This window comes from Dendropsophus ebraccatus, chromosome 3 (assembly GCF_027789765.1).
Source record: "Dendropsophus ebraccatus isolate aDenEbr1 chromosome 3, aDenEbr1.pat, whole genome shotgun sequence".
NCBI classification, from domain to species: Eukaryota; Metazoa; Chordata; class Amphibia; order Anura; family Hylidae; genus Dendropsophus; species Dendropsophus ebraccatus.
The window spans coordinates 64,963,883-64,983,268 of NC_091456.1; the positions used below are offsets into that span (position 1 = coordinate 64,963,883).

Genomic DNA, 19,386 nt, shown 5'->3' on the forward strand with positions numbered 1-19,386 from the left:
TGATGAAATCTGTTACCTTATGTACCTGACCTCCTAATTGTACTGATCTCACATTCTTCAGTGATGAACAATAGTGACATTGGTCACACTTATAGTTACCATTGGATGCCTGTGATGTGAGCCATGAGCTCTTAGTGGGAGGCTGTGACTCTACCCGACCATGAACCAGGAAATCTCTAAGATTCTGAGCCCTTCTAAATGCTACTATAGGTTTTTTACACGCAATCTCTCTATGTAACTCATCCTGTTGAACAATGTACCAATTGTTTTGTATAGAACTTTTTATTACATGCTTAAGAGGGGTAAAGTAAACTGTGAAAACTGTCCGTCTTTCTGTCTTCCTGCCCTTATCCTTCACTCTTTGTATACTGCATTTGTCCATGTTCTGTGCCTTTTCCATAGCTTGTTGTACCAGCCTATCTAGGTACCCTCTGGCATGGAGACGCTGACTCAGTTCCTTTGCCTGTTGCATAAACTAACTATTGTCATTATTGATCCTCCTCAGCCTAACAAATTGGCTGTATGGCAACGATTTTTTAATATGGTAGGGGTGAAAACTAGTAAAATCCAGTAGGGAGTTCACAGCTGTCTCTTTTCTAAAACAGACGTAACTAATGTGTTTTGACTAATGTTCAAATGTACATCTAAAAAGTCCAATGTCTTGTCACCGAAAACTGCTGTATATTTCATGTTCAAAGAATTCTCGTTAAGATAGCTATCAAACTCCAAAAATCAATCTTTTCTTCCTGACCACACTACCAATATGTTGTTTATGTACCTCAGGTCAATGTGAGGAACGATTATTCACGGAAAACAAGGCACTTCACATTTTTGTGGATTTTTGGCAACTAATACCAATATGGTCTCTTAGGATTAGACACTAGCAATATTTCCGCAAACCTCTTGAAAAAAACTCCCCTCCCCCCCCACCCTATTCGTAGAAGGGTACAAGTTTTGTTAACAATAGATATTGTGGGATCTGAAGTCAAAGGTGTGTATGTAGTAACATCTGACAACTGTCTGTAGGCCTCCTCTAAGTAATAGGTTTTGGATAGGATGACTACATTGCCTCCCTTATCGGCCGGACGCACCACCACATCATGCTAGTGCACTGCTTTCCCCTTCTGTAAGGTTAGAACAAGACTTAGGATTAGGGCTGGGCGATTAATCGAATTAATTCGATTAATCGTCCAGAACGTTGAAATCGATTTGATTTTTTATGAAAATCGTAAATTCGATTTTAAAAAAAAATCATTTCGGGCTGCGGTGCCGGGGAGGAGCTGAGAGAAGGGGGGTTGCGGTGCAGGCCGGCGGGAGAGCCGTAGAGGGGCGGTGTGGGTGAGCGGGGAGAAGATGCTGGGTGGCCAGGCTGGAGAGGGGCGGTGCAGTGCCGGCGGCCTCCAGCCACTGACAGCGCCGCCGCTGATCTGCCCCCGCCCCTTCCACTGAGCGTCCCACTCCCCTCCCGGCCAGATATGGAGGTCCCGGGTCTGTGGAGGAGGAGGCCGCAGGGACTACAGTAGGTGGTGATCGCGGCGCTGCGGGTCACGGAGCTATACAGCGGGATGGGGGGGGGGGCTCGGTGCAGACCCCCGTTCCCGCTGTATAGCTCCGTGAACCGCAGCGCCGCGATCACCACCTACTGTAGTCCCTGCTCCTCCTCCTCCACAGACCCGGGACCTCCATATCTGGCCGGGAGGAGAGCATGTGTGCGGAGGTGAGAGGAGGAGGAGAAGGAGATGTATGTGCCCTCCTGCTCCAATCACCTCCAGCTGCACCAGTCACCCCCCAGTCCCCTCAGTGTCCCCCCAATCCCCTCATTGTTCCCTCAGTGTCCCCCCCAGTCCCCTTCAGTGTCCCCCCCAGTCCCCTTCAGTGTCCCCCCAGTCCCCTTCAGTGTCCCCCCCAGTCCCCTTCAGTGTCCCCCCCCCAGTCCCCTCAGTGTCCCCCCCAGTCCCCTTCAGTGTCCCCCCCAGTCCCCTCAGTGTCCCCCCAATCCCCTCATTGTTCCCTCAGTGTCCCCCCCCAGTCCCCTTCAGTGTCCCCCCCAGTCCCCTTTAGTGTCCCCCATTGTCCCTCCAGTCCCCCAGTGTCCCTCCAGTCCCCTTTAGTGTCACCCCAGTCCCCTTTAGTGTCACCCCAGTCCCCTTTAGTGTCACCCCAGTCCCCTTTAGTGTCACCCCAGTCCCCTTTAGTGTCACCCCAGTCCCCTTTAGTGTCACCCCAGTCCCCTTTAGTGTCACCCCAGTCCCCTTTAGTGTCACCCCAGTCCCCTTTAGTGTCACCCCAGTCCCCTTTAGTGTCCCCCAGTGTCACCCCAGTCCCCTTTAGTGTCCCCCCAGTCCCCTTTAGTGTCCCCCCAGTCCCCTTTAGTGTCCCCCATTGTCCCTCCAGTCCCCCAGGGTCACCCCAGTCCGCTTTAGTGTCCCCCAGTCCCCTTTAGTGTCCCCCAGTGTCACCCCAGTCCCCTTTAGTGTCACCCCAGTCCCCTTTAGTGTCCCCCAGTGTCACCCCAGTCCCTTTTAGTGTCCCCCATTGTCCCTCCAGTCCCCCAGGGTCACCCCAGTCCGCTTTAGTGTCCCCCAGTCCTCTTTAGTGTCCCCCAGTGTCACCCCAGTCCGCTTTAGTGTCCCCCAGTCCCCTTTAGTGTCCCCCAGTCCCCTTTAGTGTCACCCCAGTCCCCTTTAGTGTCACCCCAGTCCCCTTTAGTGTCACCCCAGTCCCCTTTAGTGTCACCCCAGTCCCCTTCAGTTTTACCCCAGTCACCCCTCATCTATACCTGTACTACTACACCCCTTATCCACTATACCTCCACTCCTACACCCAACGTAGATGGAGGCACAAACATGATTTCCTATACTATATGGGGGCTCTGTTACACTGGAAATCAATACAGTTGTTGTCTAAAATATTAAAATAGTATCTGATGCTGCAGGGAGAAAATGTTCTGTTTATTTAGCAAAAAAGGAAAAAAATCGAGATTTAAATCGAGAATCGTCAAAAAATTTAAAAAAATCGAGATTTTATTTTTTGCCCATATCGCCCAGCCCTACTTAGGATATATGAGTGCTTTAACATCATACATGACCTTGTCCATGGAAATGGGCGAATCGGCAGGTAAGGGAGGGTTAAATTTAGATTCTGATTACATTTGTGAGCTTTTGGAGTTAGTGATGACATCAAACGCCTTTAAATTTAATGGCAAATGGTATTTGCAATGTTTGGGAGTGGGGATGGGTACACCAGTAGCTCGGTGACAAGACATTGGACTTTTTAGATGTACATTTGGACATTAGTCTAAACATATTAGTTATGTCTGTTTTAGAAAAAAGAGACAGCTGTGAACTCCCTACTGGATTTTACTAGGTTTCACCCCACCATATTAAAAAAAATTGTTGCCATACAGCCAATTTGTTAGGCTGAGGAGGATCAATAATGACAATAGTTTGTTTATGCAACAGGCAGAGGAACTGAGTCAGCGTCTCCGTGCCAGAGGGTACAACAAGCTATGGAAAAGGCACGGAACATGGACGGATCCAGTACACAAAGAGTGAAGGATAAGGGAACGAAGACAGAAAGACGGACAGTTTTCACATTTGACTTTACCCCTCTTGAGCATGTAATAAAAAGTTCTATACAAAACAATTGGCACATTGTCCAACAGGATGAGTTACTTAGAGAGATTGCATGTAAAAACCTATAGTAGCATTTAGAACTGCTCAGAATCCTAGAGATTTCCTGGTTCATGGTCAGGTAGAGTCACAGCCTCCCACTAAGAGCTCATGGCTCACATCACAGGCATCCAATGGTAACTATAAGTGTGACCAATGTCACTATTGTTCATCACTGAAGAATGTGAGATCAGTACAATTAGGAGGTCAGGTACATAAGGTAACAGATTTCATCACTTGTAAGAGTCGGTTTATGCCTTGATCTGCCTATCCAATCGATACTGTATAGCCAAAACTATCAGGCCTATGTGGAAACGTTTTTCAGTGCATGTTAGATCTATCCGTACTGGTAAGGGTAGCCCACGGATGTTTAAGCATGTGATAGATGCACATCAGGGCGATATTTCACAATTGATGTTCATAGGTTTGTCTACGGTACCACAATCTAGATATGAGAATGATAGGCATAGAGCGCTTTTACGGAAAGAAACTGAATTCATTATAAAGTATGATGCTTTAGGAAACTTGGGACTAAATACCTGGAGTGATAGCAATCTGCTATAATACATTGTGTGTTATGTTGTTTGTTGTGTTTTTAAACTTTGTACATGTTTGTTCACTTGTGCACTATGTATAAAGTTTCGTATGTAAGGAGTGACGTGGGAATCGCGCGTGGATCTGACAAAGCGGTGTTTGCCGCGAAACTGTGATCATGAGATTTCTGCCTCTCCCCGCTCTTCATATGCCTTAATAAAGTCGGACTTTTACACACTACAGCCTGGTGAGTGCCATCTGCTTTTTTTCATTTGCATTAGCTTTCATAGTACCAGTCTGTTACCAGTTTATTACTTTTGCTTGCTTTGTGATGGTCACATTCATTTAAATGTGAATTAAAGCAGTGTTTCTTATACTAACAGCAAATCCATGGGGTTTGGGCACCGGATGTTGTAGATGGAACCTGTGTGGCAGTAAATCATAAATACAGATTGATGGCGTTTGGATGTGCCAAGTAAGTACCAAGCTTATTATGTATAGAAAATCTGTTTAAAGGGAAGCTGTTACCAATATTGTCCCTTTCAGTATCAAGCTTTGGCCCTGTAGTGCTCTTACATTGTATTCCAATCCATGGCCATAGTTTTAGTATGCAAGTCACATATTTCCCAAAAATATACCATTTTGGCATATGCTGGATTAGGGCTGGGCGGTATACCGCAAAAATACCGATACAGTCACTGGCTTTGGTTAACCGACCTCAACTTTGCCAGGACTGTATCCCTCTTCCTCCACTGCCTGGCCTGGGTAAAACTATTCTGCTGTCTGTGTGTGGTGGAGGGGGGGGGGGGGAGTAGGGGGCGGAAAGATGATCCTCCGATTCACCTCCAGATCCCAGCAAGGGATAGAAGATCCTGCTGCTGGGGGTAACGAAGAAGGCTGGAGATGTGACAGGCTGTTTCCAGGTAGCAGCTCCCCCTCCAGTGTGTGCTCATCTCTGCTGCTGCTGCCAGGCGGCTCTGGAAGCTGCACTCCCAGCAAGCCATGGCCCCCCTCTCCCGCATATACAGTGGCTGCAGGGGGTCAGGTATGGTTCGGCACATTCTTGCTCCACTGGGCACCGCACTCTTTCCCGCACAGGAATCCTCGGCGCCCGTTATCTTTTGGTAGTGTTGGAAGCAGCCATGTGTGACACTCAGCCCGGGACACTCCCAGCAGATATATGTGATACACCAACACTTAGGGACAGGGCGCCAAGGATTCCTGTGCGGGAGAGAGAGCGGTGCCCGGTGGAGAAAGGAGGTGCCGACCCCATACCTGACCCCAATTGTATGTGCGGGAGAGGGGGGGGGGGGGGACAGGGCAGAACAGCACGTAAAATAGATATATAGATATGAGAGAAAGGAAATATATTATATACAGATAGGAGATAGATAGATGGATTGATAACTGATAGATAGAAAGATAGAAGTCTTATCTATCTCCTCTCTCTTACATCCTATCTATCTATCTATCTATCTATCTATCTGTATATCATCTGTCTACCTTAGATCGATAGATAGGAGATAGATGATATATAGATAGATATGAGAGAGAGGAGATATATTATAGATAGGAAATATACAGATAGTATATACAAGGTAGATAGGACTCATATTATAGATAGATTATATATAGATAGATCTCCTCTCTCTCATATCTATCTATATATCGTCTATCTCCTATCTATTTAGATGTAGATCGATTGATAGATAGATAGCTATAGCAAACAATATAGGCAGCACTGTGGGTGCCAGCAGACGAATCCTAGACCTTAGATCAAATCAGCTAGTAAAAAATACTCTGCAGCACTCCGATTGTAGTACAAACGTGAAAATGTGGATTTATCCCATGTTATGATGTGCAGTAAACTTCATAAGTAAACCACAGGGTTTTGAAGTCTCCTAAGTGCCACTTGAAAATGGCATAGGAGACGCAGAAACGGCGTGTTTCAAATGAGTGTGGTTTTCAAAAGGGGGCGTGTCATATTTACCGTTCAATTTATTGTTAAAGCGGCAATATGTACGATTATCCTTGATATTAATTTAGGCCATTTTCGCTCAGCCCTATGCTGGATGCAGATAGTCAAACCCTAGTATCTTTGGGCATGTTGTGCAAAAGCACCCTAAAACAGCCGTATCCCTACAAAAACTTTAATCAGCCTTGATTTGTCCTTCGCAGTTACAAAGTTACTAACCCACTTACCTTTTCTTTCATTTCAATAGTGGCTCTGTACTGGTATACACAGTAGATAACACAACTGGCGCTATGCAGCTTTCTCATAAACTGGAGCTCACTCCTAAGCAGTACCCAGGTAAGACTAATCATTCTCTTTCTTTATTTTTTTTTTTTAACCCAGTCTGCTGACTCAATAACTGCAGAGTCCCAAACACCATCTGGCATTTAAATCAGCTAAAAAAACTTTGCCAGGAGTTTCTATGGCCAAGAAGCAGCTATATGTAAGCCTTACATCACCAAGCATACCAAGCATCAAAAAGAGTGGTGTAAAGCATGCCACCATGGGACTCTTAAAATGGTTCTCCAGAATTACAAAAAACACAGCTACTTTGTTGCAAAATCAGTGCCACTTGAGCTCCACTGTAATGGAACTGAGATGCAAAACTACACCTAAACTGAGGACAGGAGATGTGCTGTTTCTGGAATAAAGCGGCCATGTTTTTCTAAGCCTGGATAATTCCTATAAGCAGTGTAAATGTGTTCTGTTGAGTGACAAATCATGCTTCCATATCTGAGGGACGAGTCTTAGTTTGGTGAATGCCAGGAGAGGTTTACCTGCCTGACTTTTCTGTGCTAACTGTAAGGTTTGGTAGAGGAGGGATAATTCTATGGGGTTGTTTCTCAGGGGTTGGCCTAGGCTTCTTAGTTCTAGTTCTGTTTTAGCATGACTGCCTCAAGGCACATTGTCTATAGAGGCATGGTTTGGTGTGGAAGAACTTGAATGGCCTGTAATAGGAACTGACCTCAACGCCATCAAACACCAAAATGTATTATAATATATAACTTTGAATAGGGGGCCAACTGCATACTAACCCCTTCATGACCAAAGGCCATTGATGCATGGATGTTCAATTAGACAATTGAGCACACTGTGATACCAAAAATGTTTGTTTGTTTGTTTGTTTATTTATTTTTAATGTATTTTTATTTGTGAAATGGGAAAGAGAGTGATTTAAACTTTTACTGAGGTAGGAGTTTTCCTGCCCATGTCTTCTTTCCCTGACTCCCTTAAACGCTGCAATCGCTGTAGCTTGTGGTGATTAAAGGGTTAAAGGACAAGTGCCATGAAAAACTTTTTCCCAGTAATTGAAGCACATTACAAAGTTATATAACTCTGTAATGTGCTTCAATCACCTATCTGCCTTCCTTCCCTGTCTTTTCCCCCCTCCACCCCCCACCAGGAAGTGTCCTGACTCACACAGACCTGATTACTGTTGTCACCGTCACCAGGCAGCTCCTTCTTGTGAGGAGGAGTCATCAGCAGGAGGGCTGCTCTAGGTCCTGTTACACCAGTCCCCCCTCCCCTCCTTGTCAGGTGACTCTGCTTGCTCAGCTTATCTTCTCTAGTGACATGACTCCTTCACTGAGTCCACGGCAGCAGGAGAGAGGGTATGAGGGGAGGGGGGAGCTGCCTATCTGCCGGAGTCAGTCTGAAGGAAGATAAGCAAGTGAGATGTGACAAGTGAGGGCTTGTAGTTGTTCAGCCAATGGGAGCTGAGCAAGCCTGTCACCTGACAAGGCAGGGGAGGGGGGAGGCTAGTGTAACAGGAGAAGGAGCTGAGAGAAGAGCTTGGTGACGGTGATGACAGTAATCAGGTCTGTGTGAGTCAGGACACTTCCTGGTGGGGGGTGGGTGGAGGGGGGAAAAGGCAGGGAAGGGAGGCAGATAGGTGATTGAAGCACATTACAGAGTTATATAACTTTGTAATGTGCTTCACTTACTGGGAAAAAGTTTTTCATGGCACTTGTCCTTTAATGACAGGCAGCAAAGTGATCGTGGCTGCCTGTCTCCTGGGAGACACTGATGTGTGCAGGGCTGCTCACACAGAAAGCGGTCCCACCACATTAAAACCCCTTCGCGGTCAGGAACGTATATATACATTCCCACTGCACAGGGCATTAGCAGTAGCACTGTATATATAAACATTGTGAATGTGAAGGGGTTGAAGGGTTGCGCTATGAAGAAAACTTTCACGTGTACCACATAAATACCGGAGGACAAATGTACCATTTTTATGTAAAATAACTTGCATCCCTGTACCAGTCTGCTCCCCATGGATGTGGTCCTGGCTTCCTCTCTGAACTGCGACCCTGCAGTTGCTGTGCAGCATGCAGACACTTTGCAGTAACCACCTTAGTGGATGTTCAAAGGCTGGTCGTAACCAAGTGGAACAGGTGTTCTTTTTATGTAATTAAACAACATTTTGAGTAATGTTTATACATATTAAAAATGTTTCATTTATTGTAATGCATCGGTTTAGACCAATTATTCTTTGTGGCAAGACCCCTTTAATTCCTATGGTTTATATTAGGATGTCCTAATCCTAAAAAATTTCTGTATGTGTCCCAACATATTTGTCTATGCAGTTCATGCTCTGTCATATGTGTCACTGTATTGAATGATTTGTTAAAGTAAAAAAAATATATATTTATCTCAAGAATGTGTGTAACATATTTGAGATCACCTAAATATACTGATATCTATAGTAGCGAAGCATGAGGTATTACTGCTGCTGTTGTTATTAAAGTATTTATTTTCTCATGCGGTTTACTTGTTATTACCTCCCTACATTAGATATCTGGAATAAAACTGGATCGGTGAAGCTGATACGTTGGTCACCTGATTATAGTGTTGTCATGGTAACCTGGGAATGTGGCGGACTGTCCCTGTGGAGTGTATTTGGGGCGCATCTGATTTGTACTCTTGGAGGAGACTTTGCGTAAGTAATTACCGAATGTGTTCCCCTGCGTGGTCTTTCACCTGTATTAACCTCTTCCTGTAATAGAGTTGTCTTCACAAATGCTCATTAATTGCCGTTTCTCATGTGTAGGTTTATAATTCAGTGATTACAGAAAGGACTTTAATCTCAATGTACAGTTTGGTATGGTACAAGATTGTAAATAATGCATTTTCGGTACTACTGCTCTGGGGGGTTTTGCACATCAAGTGCCATGTGTTTAGTAGGCTTATAGTAAAATAACTGTGTATGTGCCACTTTCTGTTCCTCACCTTAGTATCTCCCTGATCTCTCCACTGAAAAATTGCTAAGTTTGCTTTTACTATAGAATCTCTATCTTTTTAGATACAGAGCAGATGGCACAAAGAAAGAGACACTGAAAATCAGCTCAATGGTAAGATTTTTTTCCCCCCTCTTTTAGTTACTTCTAATACATGTGGTCTCACGTGTTTTTCATGGACAGTTTAGTAATTATTGTAAGTATTGAAAGATCCCATACAGTTGCACATTCATCAACTATTCTATAAATGGTCTTTTTTTTGGCATATCTTCTTTAGGGTAAATTCACACAGGCGTATCCGCAGCGGATTTAACACTGCGAACTCGCAGCTACCTCCGCAGCGGATCCCTCCCCTGTGCATTCCAATGTGATTACATACTGGCTGTGGGATTGTCATCCCGCTGCCAGTAAGTAAGTGCTGGCCCCATTAACCCCCACCACTCCGGATTATACATTACCGGTACCACGATCCGGCCACGTCTAAGGCTCCCGGAGGTCCCGCGCAGCCAATCAGTGACTGTGACAGGGCCGTGTGGGACCGCCGGGAGCCTCAGACGCGGCCAGATCGTGGTGCCGGTAATGTATCATCCAGAGCGGTGGGGGTTAATGGGGCCAGAACTTACATACTGGCAGCGGGATGACCAGCCAGTATGTAATCACATTGGAATTCACAGGGGAGGGATCTGCTGTGGATTTAGCTGCGAGTTCGCAGCATTAAATCCACTGCGGATACGCCCGTGTGAATTAACCTTTAGGCTATGTTCCTACTTTGGGAACGTAGCGGGAAAGTTGGCCTTCTTGTGATATAGATGGTCACTAATAATGATCACAATCATTATTAGCGGCCGTAAATATAGGGAGGCGACCACCTTTCCCCGCTATGTTCCTGAAGTGGAAACACATCTTTAGGCTGTGTTCCCACATCCTGGTGAATAAATGCAGCCATAACTGTGCCCCCCAATTACTCCCTCCCCCTCAGTGTTAACCAGTGGCTGCTTAGTGTTGCCAGCATTATCAGCACAGGGGGGCATGGTTTTGAATGCATGCGTTTACCAGCATTAATTTTATTAAGTTAAGAATTCTTTTTCACAGTGATATTATTGAGGCCTTTTTGTCGTTTTTACTTTGTATTTTATATACACTGTGTAACATGGATTTCCTTACCAATCTACCTCCCTCTAGCTGTTGCAGAATTACAGTTCCCATTATGCTGAAATCTTTGGCTGTCCAGGCATGGTGGGAATTGTTTTGAAAAGGCTGGGGGGCTATAGGTTGACGCATGTATACATATAGTTCATAAAGTTTAAAGTGTCACTGTCATGAAACTTTTTATTTATTAGCCGAAAAATGCATTTTTATCATGAAAAAGCAGTTTGAAGCTCTCCCCCGTCTTCATTGTTCTCCTATGGATAGAGCTAAATAAAAGACCAAAACAGGACAACAAAGAGTTAATCTACAAATACCTCACCCTCTATCTCCTTTGACAGTCACCACTAACCTCTCTGAGCTCTGTTACAGCTGTCACCCAGCTCTGTGCCTGTAATCCTCTGTTATCTGCTTTCTGCTGTCGGCTAACTCCCTCCTCCCCCCTCCCCTCTCCCTGGAACAGACTGGGTATGTCTGATGCAACAAGTCACAATTTTCAGATTTTTTTGCAGTGGATAGAAAAGAGGAAGGAGGGGGACCTGGGAAAAGGCTTTTTAAATGCAGATAATGGCATATTTGGCTAATAAACCCAATTACAAAGTTTCTTAAAATCGCCTGGACTATTGATTTCTGCAAAAAAACAAACAAACAAACAAACAAAAAACGACTGACTCTTTAACCCCTTAACGACATCGGGCGTAAATTTACGCCCTGATGCCGGTAAGGGAGTTCAGAGCGGGGCCGCGCGGCGACCCCGCTCTGAACCGCGGCGGTCCCGGGTGCCACTTGTAGCCCGGGACCGTAGGTATTAGCGGGCACGGTCCGATCGCCGTGCCCGCTAATACAGTAATCAGATGCAGCTGTCAAACATGACAGCTGCATCCGATTACCGGACGCAGCGTCATCCCTGGTGTCTAGTGAGGAGATCGCTCCTCCGGAATGTTATCCCGGAGGAGCAATCTCCGTTTCTGAAGCCGGCCGGGGACCGCTCCAAGATGGCGCCTTCCCCGGCTCGGCACTCGTTTGTTTCCGGCTGCAGCAGCCGAAAGCAAACGAGTGCCGATCTCATGGATCTCTGCAGCATATCTATGCTGCAGAGATCTCAATGAGAGATCAAAGCACTTATACTAGAAGTCCCCCAGGGGGGCTTCTAGTATAAGTGTAAAAGTAAAAAAAAAAGTGTCATTATTAGTAAAAATCCCCCTCCCCTAATAAAAGTCTGAATCACCCCCCTTTTCCCAGGTTATAAATAAAAGTAAATAAATAAATAAACATGTTTGCTATCGCCGCGTGCGTAATCACCCAAACTATTAATCACATTCCTGATCTCGCATGGTAAACGGCGTCAGCGCAAAAAAATCCCAAAGTGCAAAATTGCGCATTTTTGGTCGCATCAAATCCAGAAAAATTGTAATAAAAAGCGATCAAAAAGTCGTATATGCGCAATCAAGGTACCGATAGAAAGAACATATCATGGCGCAAAAAATGACACCTGACACAGCCCCATAGACCAAAGGATAAAAGCGTTATAAGCCTGGGAATGGAGCGGTTTTAAGTGACGTATATTTGTTGACAATGGTTTACATTTTTTACAGGCCATCAGATACAATATAAGTTATACATGTTATATATCGTTTTAATCGTAACGACTTGAGGAACATATATAACAAGTCAGTTTTACCCCAGGGCGAATGGCGTAAAAACACATTTCCCCCAAATAAACAAAATGCGTTTTTTTTTTTTCAATTTCACCACATTTTGAATTTTTTTCTGGTTTCGCAGTGTACTTTATGCAAAAATTCAGCCTGTCATTGCAAAGTACAATTAGTGACGCAAAAAATAAGGGGTCATGGGGGTTTCTAGGTGGAAAAATGCAAGTGCTATGGCCTTTTAAGCACAAGGAGGAAAAACCGAAAACACAAAAATCGAAATTGGCTCTGTCCTTAAGGGGTTAACAAGCTCACCTGCAGTCTGTAGGAATGAAATCTTGAGATTTGGAACTCTGTATAGGAAAAAAAATAGATCTCGCCTCATATGACAATAATGCAAATGTTGTAACTATTTAGATTAAAGTAAGTGAAATGATCAGTTTGATGTCTGTTACAGAGCTGGGGACCTGAGGGCTACCACTTATGGGCAATTCCATCAGATTGTGCTGGACATGCATCAAGTGACAAAGCTGTACCTAAGCAGTCTGGAATCCTCCAATTCCAGTTTATAAAGAGTGCTCTTACTGTGAACCCATGTATGGTAAGCGAATTTGAGGACATATTCCAACATAACATTTTTTTTTTAATCTCTGGTGGCAAGTGTCCAGGAGGTGGGGCCAAGCTGCTGAAGTGTAACAGCAGTGCCCACCTCCTGGTTCTCCATCTCTTTCCCTGAATGACTCATATACCTGGTGCACCTTACAGAGCCAAGCCCTTCCTACAGCTTGTGTGCCTGTCTGTTGCACAAGAACTTCCCATATGCACTAAATATTTTCAGCAACATATATTCTTTTTGTGTTTTAGAACACAACAGAAACTGCTAAAAAAAAGTACTTTAAAGCGACTCTGTACCCACAATCTGCCCTCCCCAAACCATATGGATAGCTGCTTTTAATCCAAGATCTGTCCTGGGGTCCGTTAGGCAGGTGATGCAGTTATTGTCTTAAAAAACAACTTTAAACTTGCAGCCCTGTTTCAAATTGGCGTGGCCTAGAGTATCTGTGCCCTCACCTTGCACCGCCTCTCCGTCCCTACTCCCCACCCTCTTCACCTTTAGGAATGGCCCTGGCAGAATTTCTTCTATTCCTCACTTGTCTGAACACTGCACAGGTGCCTTAACGATCCAGCACTTGTAAATAGGAGAAAACCTGCCTGGAACATTCCCAATGATAAAGAGGGTTGGGAGGAGGGACGGAGGGGCGGTGCAATCCTAATGCACAGACACTCTAGGCCACGCCAATTTGACAGAGGGCTGCAAGTTTAAAAGTGGTTTTTAGAACAATAACTGCATCACCTGCCAAACGGACCCCAGGACAGATCTTTGATTTAAAAGCAGCTATCCGGAGGTACAAGCGGATTGGGGAGGACAGATTGTGGGTACAGAGTTGCTTTAAAGAGGAACCTCTATGAAATGAAAAATATACAGGAAGGCAGGCATCATAAAGCAAGTTTATTTACCAGTCCTTATGCCTCCATAGTGCCACTCTGGTCTCTTGGACAGCCACCGGATACAATTTTCAGCTGACTTCTCCATACATTATGTCCCCGGGTCCTGCTGCTGTAATGTAACAGCCCCACTGATGGATTGCCCGCTTAGCCAGTCATTAAGAGTAGCGGTGTCTCGCCCCAGTCACTAATTGGCTGAACTGGCAATCCACCTGCCAGGTACCAGTACTGTGGCTGTCCGTTATTGATCAGGGAGTGCTACAGGGGCAAAAGAATAGGTAAATATTCTTTATTTTGTTTCTGCACCCCCCTGCCTTCCTGTATTTTTTTTTTCCAATTCTCTCCTTTAATAACAAGAATACTTTATTGTTGTCTTACAGAGCAACCAAGAGCAAGTATTGCTTCAAGGGGAAGATCGCTTGTACTTGAACTGTGGGGATGCAACTCAGACACAGCATGTTAGAAACTCTTCATCACATCCTGAGCACAAGTCTGTACGTGACAGAAGTCAATTCCCTGTAGGAAATACAGATTCTCAGGGCTTAAGCACTTTACTGGGACATAGACACTGGCACGTTGTACAGGTACCTTGCTTTAATAAGCATAAAAATGTATCTTCTACTTATTTGTGTGTGAAAGCGCTGATCTCTCAGACAAATGCTTTACCCTAGCTAAACATTAGAAGGCTTGTACAGCAAATCTCTCTATATGCCATGTTTAAACCTCAAGATGACTGTAGTTCATGTGCTAATAATACTTCTAACTTCTGTCTGTGTTTGGCCAAGGTAAGTAAAATTTCTAGGACCAGCTCTTGATTGTATGTTACTTTTAAGTGTCTGTGCTGTCCTTCCTCAGTATTAGCATAAATGTGTTCAGACTTGTTTAGTAGAGGAGGGGGTGTTTGGAGTTAAAAATTTGACAAGTTGTGTAACTAAAGCCTGCAGCATTCCAGCATTGCTGTGAGGTTTTTTCATGACCCATTACAATGCCCTTAGTGTGAAAAGAGCCTTTCAGCTATGTACTCAACTCAGTGTGAAATATTGTATATGAAAGCGTTTGCATTGCAGCTGGGTTTTTTAACACACTGTTGGGTTCTTTCAAAGTGTTGTATCGGAACATTGTGCGAGGCCTGGACTAGTCTAGAAGTGTCTCATGATATCATTTGAATGAAAAGAATGTTTGAAATTCAACTTTAAAGCAAGCACATGATGTGTGTACATAGAGGTGAAGGTGATTTTATCTTTGATTGTAATGCCAGAAAAGTTTTAAGTTTTCTGAAGATCAGACTTCCCAATTACGTAATTAGACAGCACGCTGCAAATGCTGACACACATGGTTAATAAATATATATATATATATATATATATATATATATATATATATATATATATATATATATATATATATTTTATATATATATATATATATATATATATATATATATATATATATCTATAATATATATATATATATATATATATATATATATATATCCAAGAAATAATTGCAGAACGGCACTGTGCAGACTTCTAGTCAAAGCTGCTTCCAGCCAGTAGGTGCACATCTCTCAGGCAGTCGACCCCCGACTCCACAGCATAGACAATAAGAGATGGGAAGACGGCACTCCAGTAGTGAGTATGTACACGTAATGCGACGTTTCGACTCAAACATGAGTCTTTTTCACGTGTATGGGTGAATAAATTTTCACGCAATTTTTCACTACTGGAGTGCAGTCTTCCCATCTCTTATTGTATATACATATATATATATATATATATATATATATATAAAATTGCAAAACTGCTATAAAAAACATCTTGGTTCTTAGCATTCTATTTGATCAAATAGTATGTACCACCATGTCACTGCAACTTTAGAGGAATGGACCCTACGCTGTACACTGGTCACTCTTGGACTAGTATTAAGCCAACACAGTGGTCATGCAAAATACAGCTAATCTATGCTTAAAGTGACTCTGCTCCCACAATCTGCCCACCCCAAACAGCTTGTACCTTCGGATAGCTGCTTTTAAACCAAGATCTGTCCTGGGGTCCGTTCAGCAGGTGATGCAGTTATTGTCCAAAAAAACTACTTTTAAACTTGTTTGACTGCAACAAATCCTGACTAAGGGTGCGCTCACACTGAGGAATCCGGGTGGATCACCCACCATGGGTTCTGTTGCTCATGGGTGGATTCCGCCATCCTCCCAAAGAACTGACATTGGAGCCCCCACTGATGAACTAGCCATCACCTATCTTGTAGATAGGAAGTAACTTTTGATTTTTGCCTAACCTCTTTAATTTTGATGTACAGAGGTATGTACTTTTGCAGGTATATAGCTGATCCTTTGTGATTTCTTCCTTTACTCATGATCTGTGAAGTTACCTCTTAGTAATCTCAAGGCCAATAATGCTGAATATGCTTGACACGTCACTTTTATCTTCACACCTCTCATGACTGCTACATGCCATAAATAATAAATGGTCTCGGCCTCTCTAACTACTCTTCTGATGACAAGGTTTTCCACTATAAATAAGTAAACAGAAAAATATCACTTACAGGTGAGAATATAACCTGCTACGGAGCTGTCTGAAGTGACACTGAAACAACTTCACCTATGGAAATCTTTTCAGATTGTAACAATAAGTTCTGCTTCTGTCGCTGGACACCATAGCCCTATGATTATGGAGCCACTTTCTTCTGATGAAGCATTAGGTGAAGGGCCTAACATTTTAGTCCCTTCTGCAGTTGGGGATCCCAAAATTAAATTTCCGCACAAATAACCCAATCTGCAGTGACTTCAGAAAAACAGGTCACTAATTTTTCCACAGATATGTGAGTAACCAATTCATATAGTTAAAACGTAACTGGATGAAGATCGCTGCAATCCAGGGAGTGAATTGTGCTACCATGTGCTTCTCCTCTGGCTGGTTCTCCCAATCTGTGAGGGTCGCAGTAGTTAAAACCCCACCACGTATGACGTGAAAAGTTTGTTTTACTTTCTTATAACCTTGCCCATTAAACAGCCCAGCAATTAAATCTTTATGCAAGACTGGTTATTATTAGAGATGAGCGAACCTTGAACATGCTCAAGTCCATCCGAACCCGAACGTTCAGCATTTGATTAGCTGTGGCTGCTGAAGTTGGATAAAGCCCTAAGGTTGTCTGGAAAACATGGATACAGCCAATGACTATACACATGTTTTCCACATAGCCTTAGGGCTTTATCCAACTTCAGCAGCCACCGCTAATCAAATGCCGAGCGCTCGGGTTTGGATGGACTCGAGCATGCTCGAGGTTCGCTCATCTCTAGTTATTATAAAAAAACATCTTCCTGTTTAAGATCACGAACCATCCAATTACATTATATATAGAATTGATCTAGAAACCTTCTCACCACTCCCACTGGGCAACAAGTAGCCTTGTATTTGCATCACTGATGTCCAGATACGGCTATAAAATCCTATATTTATTGACACCATTAATTTCCCAACTAAAGACTCATTGCTAATTGTTTGAATCCAGTTGAGATTTATCATTAGTTTATTGCCTCCAATTTAGCTGTGTATAGGGTAACATTTTATAAGGTGTTCAGTGGGGCAGTTTTTTAACTTACAAAGGCATTACCATGGCTGGCTGTCAACATTAGGCACAACTGACAAAATTGCATAGGGCCTAATAATGCCATCTCTGCACCAAACGTCTAATTTCTACACAGACAGTTTTTCTTTAAAGCATAACTAGAATGGCGCCTGTGCGGGGAAGTCAGTGCCGCGGTCCTTTTTTTTTTTTTTTTTCTTTTAAATTGTTCCCCGGTTCCCGCGCGCTGCCCCAGTCCATTCCCAGGCCCGCCTCCAATGCTTTAGTCCGGACCAGTGCCCAGGAATAGGCCGACGACGTGCATGGGAATTGAGCGGCGGTTCAAAAGAAAACCGCAGCACTTGCATTCCTGCGCTGGTGCCAGCCTATTGATATTAAAATCTTAAAGTGATGTACCTGATGGTACAATCGCTTTAAACATTTTTCAGTACTTTAAATACAGTGACTCACACAACATTCTGCAGAGACAGTGTTTTTTTTTTTTTTTTTTTTAAAAAAGCTGGTGTCCAGATGTATGAAAAAGTAGCTTTAATTATAGTTGGAAGTGAGAAGATGCAGGACCATGTAAGTACAGAAGGAATGTGTACATGCTCACCACTGTGCATACAGGCACCGCAATGGCCAAAAGGGGTAGCTCCGAAAAAAGGGAAAGCCTGTCTGTGTGATAGTTTATAATAAATTTATGGGGGTTGCAGTTCTTTACAATCTGGTATGCTTTCAAAAATGGAACACTCCCCTATCTATCTTCAGTTTCGGAAGCAAGTTACTAAATGCTTCCTATTTGGCTCTGCTGCACCTGGTCAAACCTGCAATTGTGTACGGAATTGTGATCTCCTCTATCCCTGTCTCTTTCACTTATAGAAATCCCTAAAAATAGTAATATTTTTGTTGAAAGTATAAAATTATTTCATGGCTCATTACATGGCTGATGAATGATATGTATGAAGTAAAGTTTAGGGTTTGAGAAGAGAAGAACTTTCACCTGATTTGCTGTCCATTGGGATGTATTGGTTAATGATTACACCAGGTTTGTGACTTTGCTTTTGGCAAATTTAGGAGGAAAAATAAGTAAATAGATAGCTGCACTGTTTCTATAGACCTAGAACTTGATAAAACTCAAAACGGGTAAATTAATTTCCTCACACTGAATCCTCGAAATTTATGAGCAGAAGGCTTGCCATTCAAATGCCATACAGAATTTACCCACCCTCTTGGCTGTTTTCCCAAAGAAGCCTGTTTCCTCATTGTTCTGAGGAAGATCATCTGTTTTTCTAATAAATTCTAATAAAATCAGTTTTTTTAATAAATTTTAAAAAAATAATGTATTCAGAAAAAGATAGAGTATGTAATTATCAATTTGTGGAAGCCATTTTAAAGGGGTGTTCCACTCACGTAAAATACATGTCGAATCATTCCCCCTCCTGGGGACTAACAATCTTTTTCATAATTGTCATCATCTTTTCATTCTCCTTCCTCCAGTTCTGAGCCTGCTGGTTTCTGCAGAAGACGCAGAAAACTGTATGAGCTGTTCACTCAGTCTCCCCCTCCTCCATTCCAAGATATTAACAGCTCCCTGGCGGGCTGATTCTGCACTCTAATGCCTGGAGGGTTAATTTGAGGTCAAGTTGCTGATGACCTCACTGTGATTTACACTTAACACTGTATCTGCACGCTGTAGAGAAGATACAGTCGGCCAGGAATCTGTTTACTTGAGACGTCTCAGAAGGGAGGAGGAAGAGGGGGAGATGGAGAGAACACCCCCACACAGTTTTCTCTGTCCATAGCACAAAGCCTCAGGCTCATAACTGGGGGAAGGAAAATAAATAAAGAAAAAAAAGATAATAAGTATCAAAGGAATTGCTAGTCTCCGGGAGGGGGAGGATTCAACATGTATTTTACTTGAGCCGGAAAACCCCTTTAAACTTTCTTTTTTTATTCCCCTATTTGCAGATTTTGCTAAATCATATGTCTCAAATACATGTAGGCTAAAGGTCAGACAATTGTTAGAAATAGTTTCGGCATTAGAT

At 43.4% G+C, this 19,386-nt stretch overlaps 1 protein-coding gene across 3 annotated transcripts in view; it reads left to right on the top strand.

The window, feature by feature from the left end:
- RIC1 (RIC1 homolog, RAB6A GEF complex partner 1) overlaps positions 1 to 19,386 on the top strand; it is a 93,508-nt gene that overhangs the window by 41,156 nt on the left and 32,966 nt on the right. For 2 of the 3 annotated variants that reach the window (XM_069961932.1, XM_069961933.1), the window contains exons 7-12: positions 4,589 to 4,680; positions 6,428 to 6,516; positions 9,016 to 9,160; positions 9,524 to 9,572; positions 12,711 to 12,854; positions 14,140 to 14,343. In XM_069961932.1, coding sequence (XP_069818033.1) covers positions 4,589 to 4,680; positions 6,428 to 6,516; positions 9,016 to 9,160; positions 9,524 to 9,572; positions 12,711 to 12,854; positions 14,140 to 14,343 — 723 coding nt within the window. The remainder of the gene's footprint in view (positions 1 to 4,588; positions 4,681 to 6,427; positions 6,517 to 9,015; positions 9,161 to 9,523; positions 9,573 to 12,710; positions 12,855 to 14,139; positions 14,344 to 19,386) is intronic. The other variant, XM_069961934.1, reaches the window with a different exon arrangement.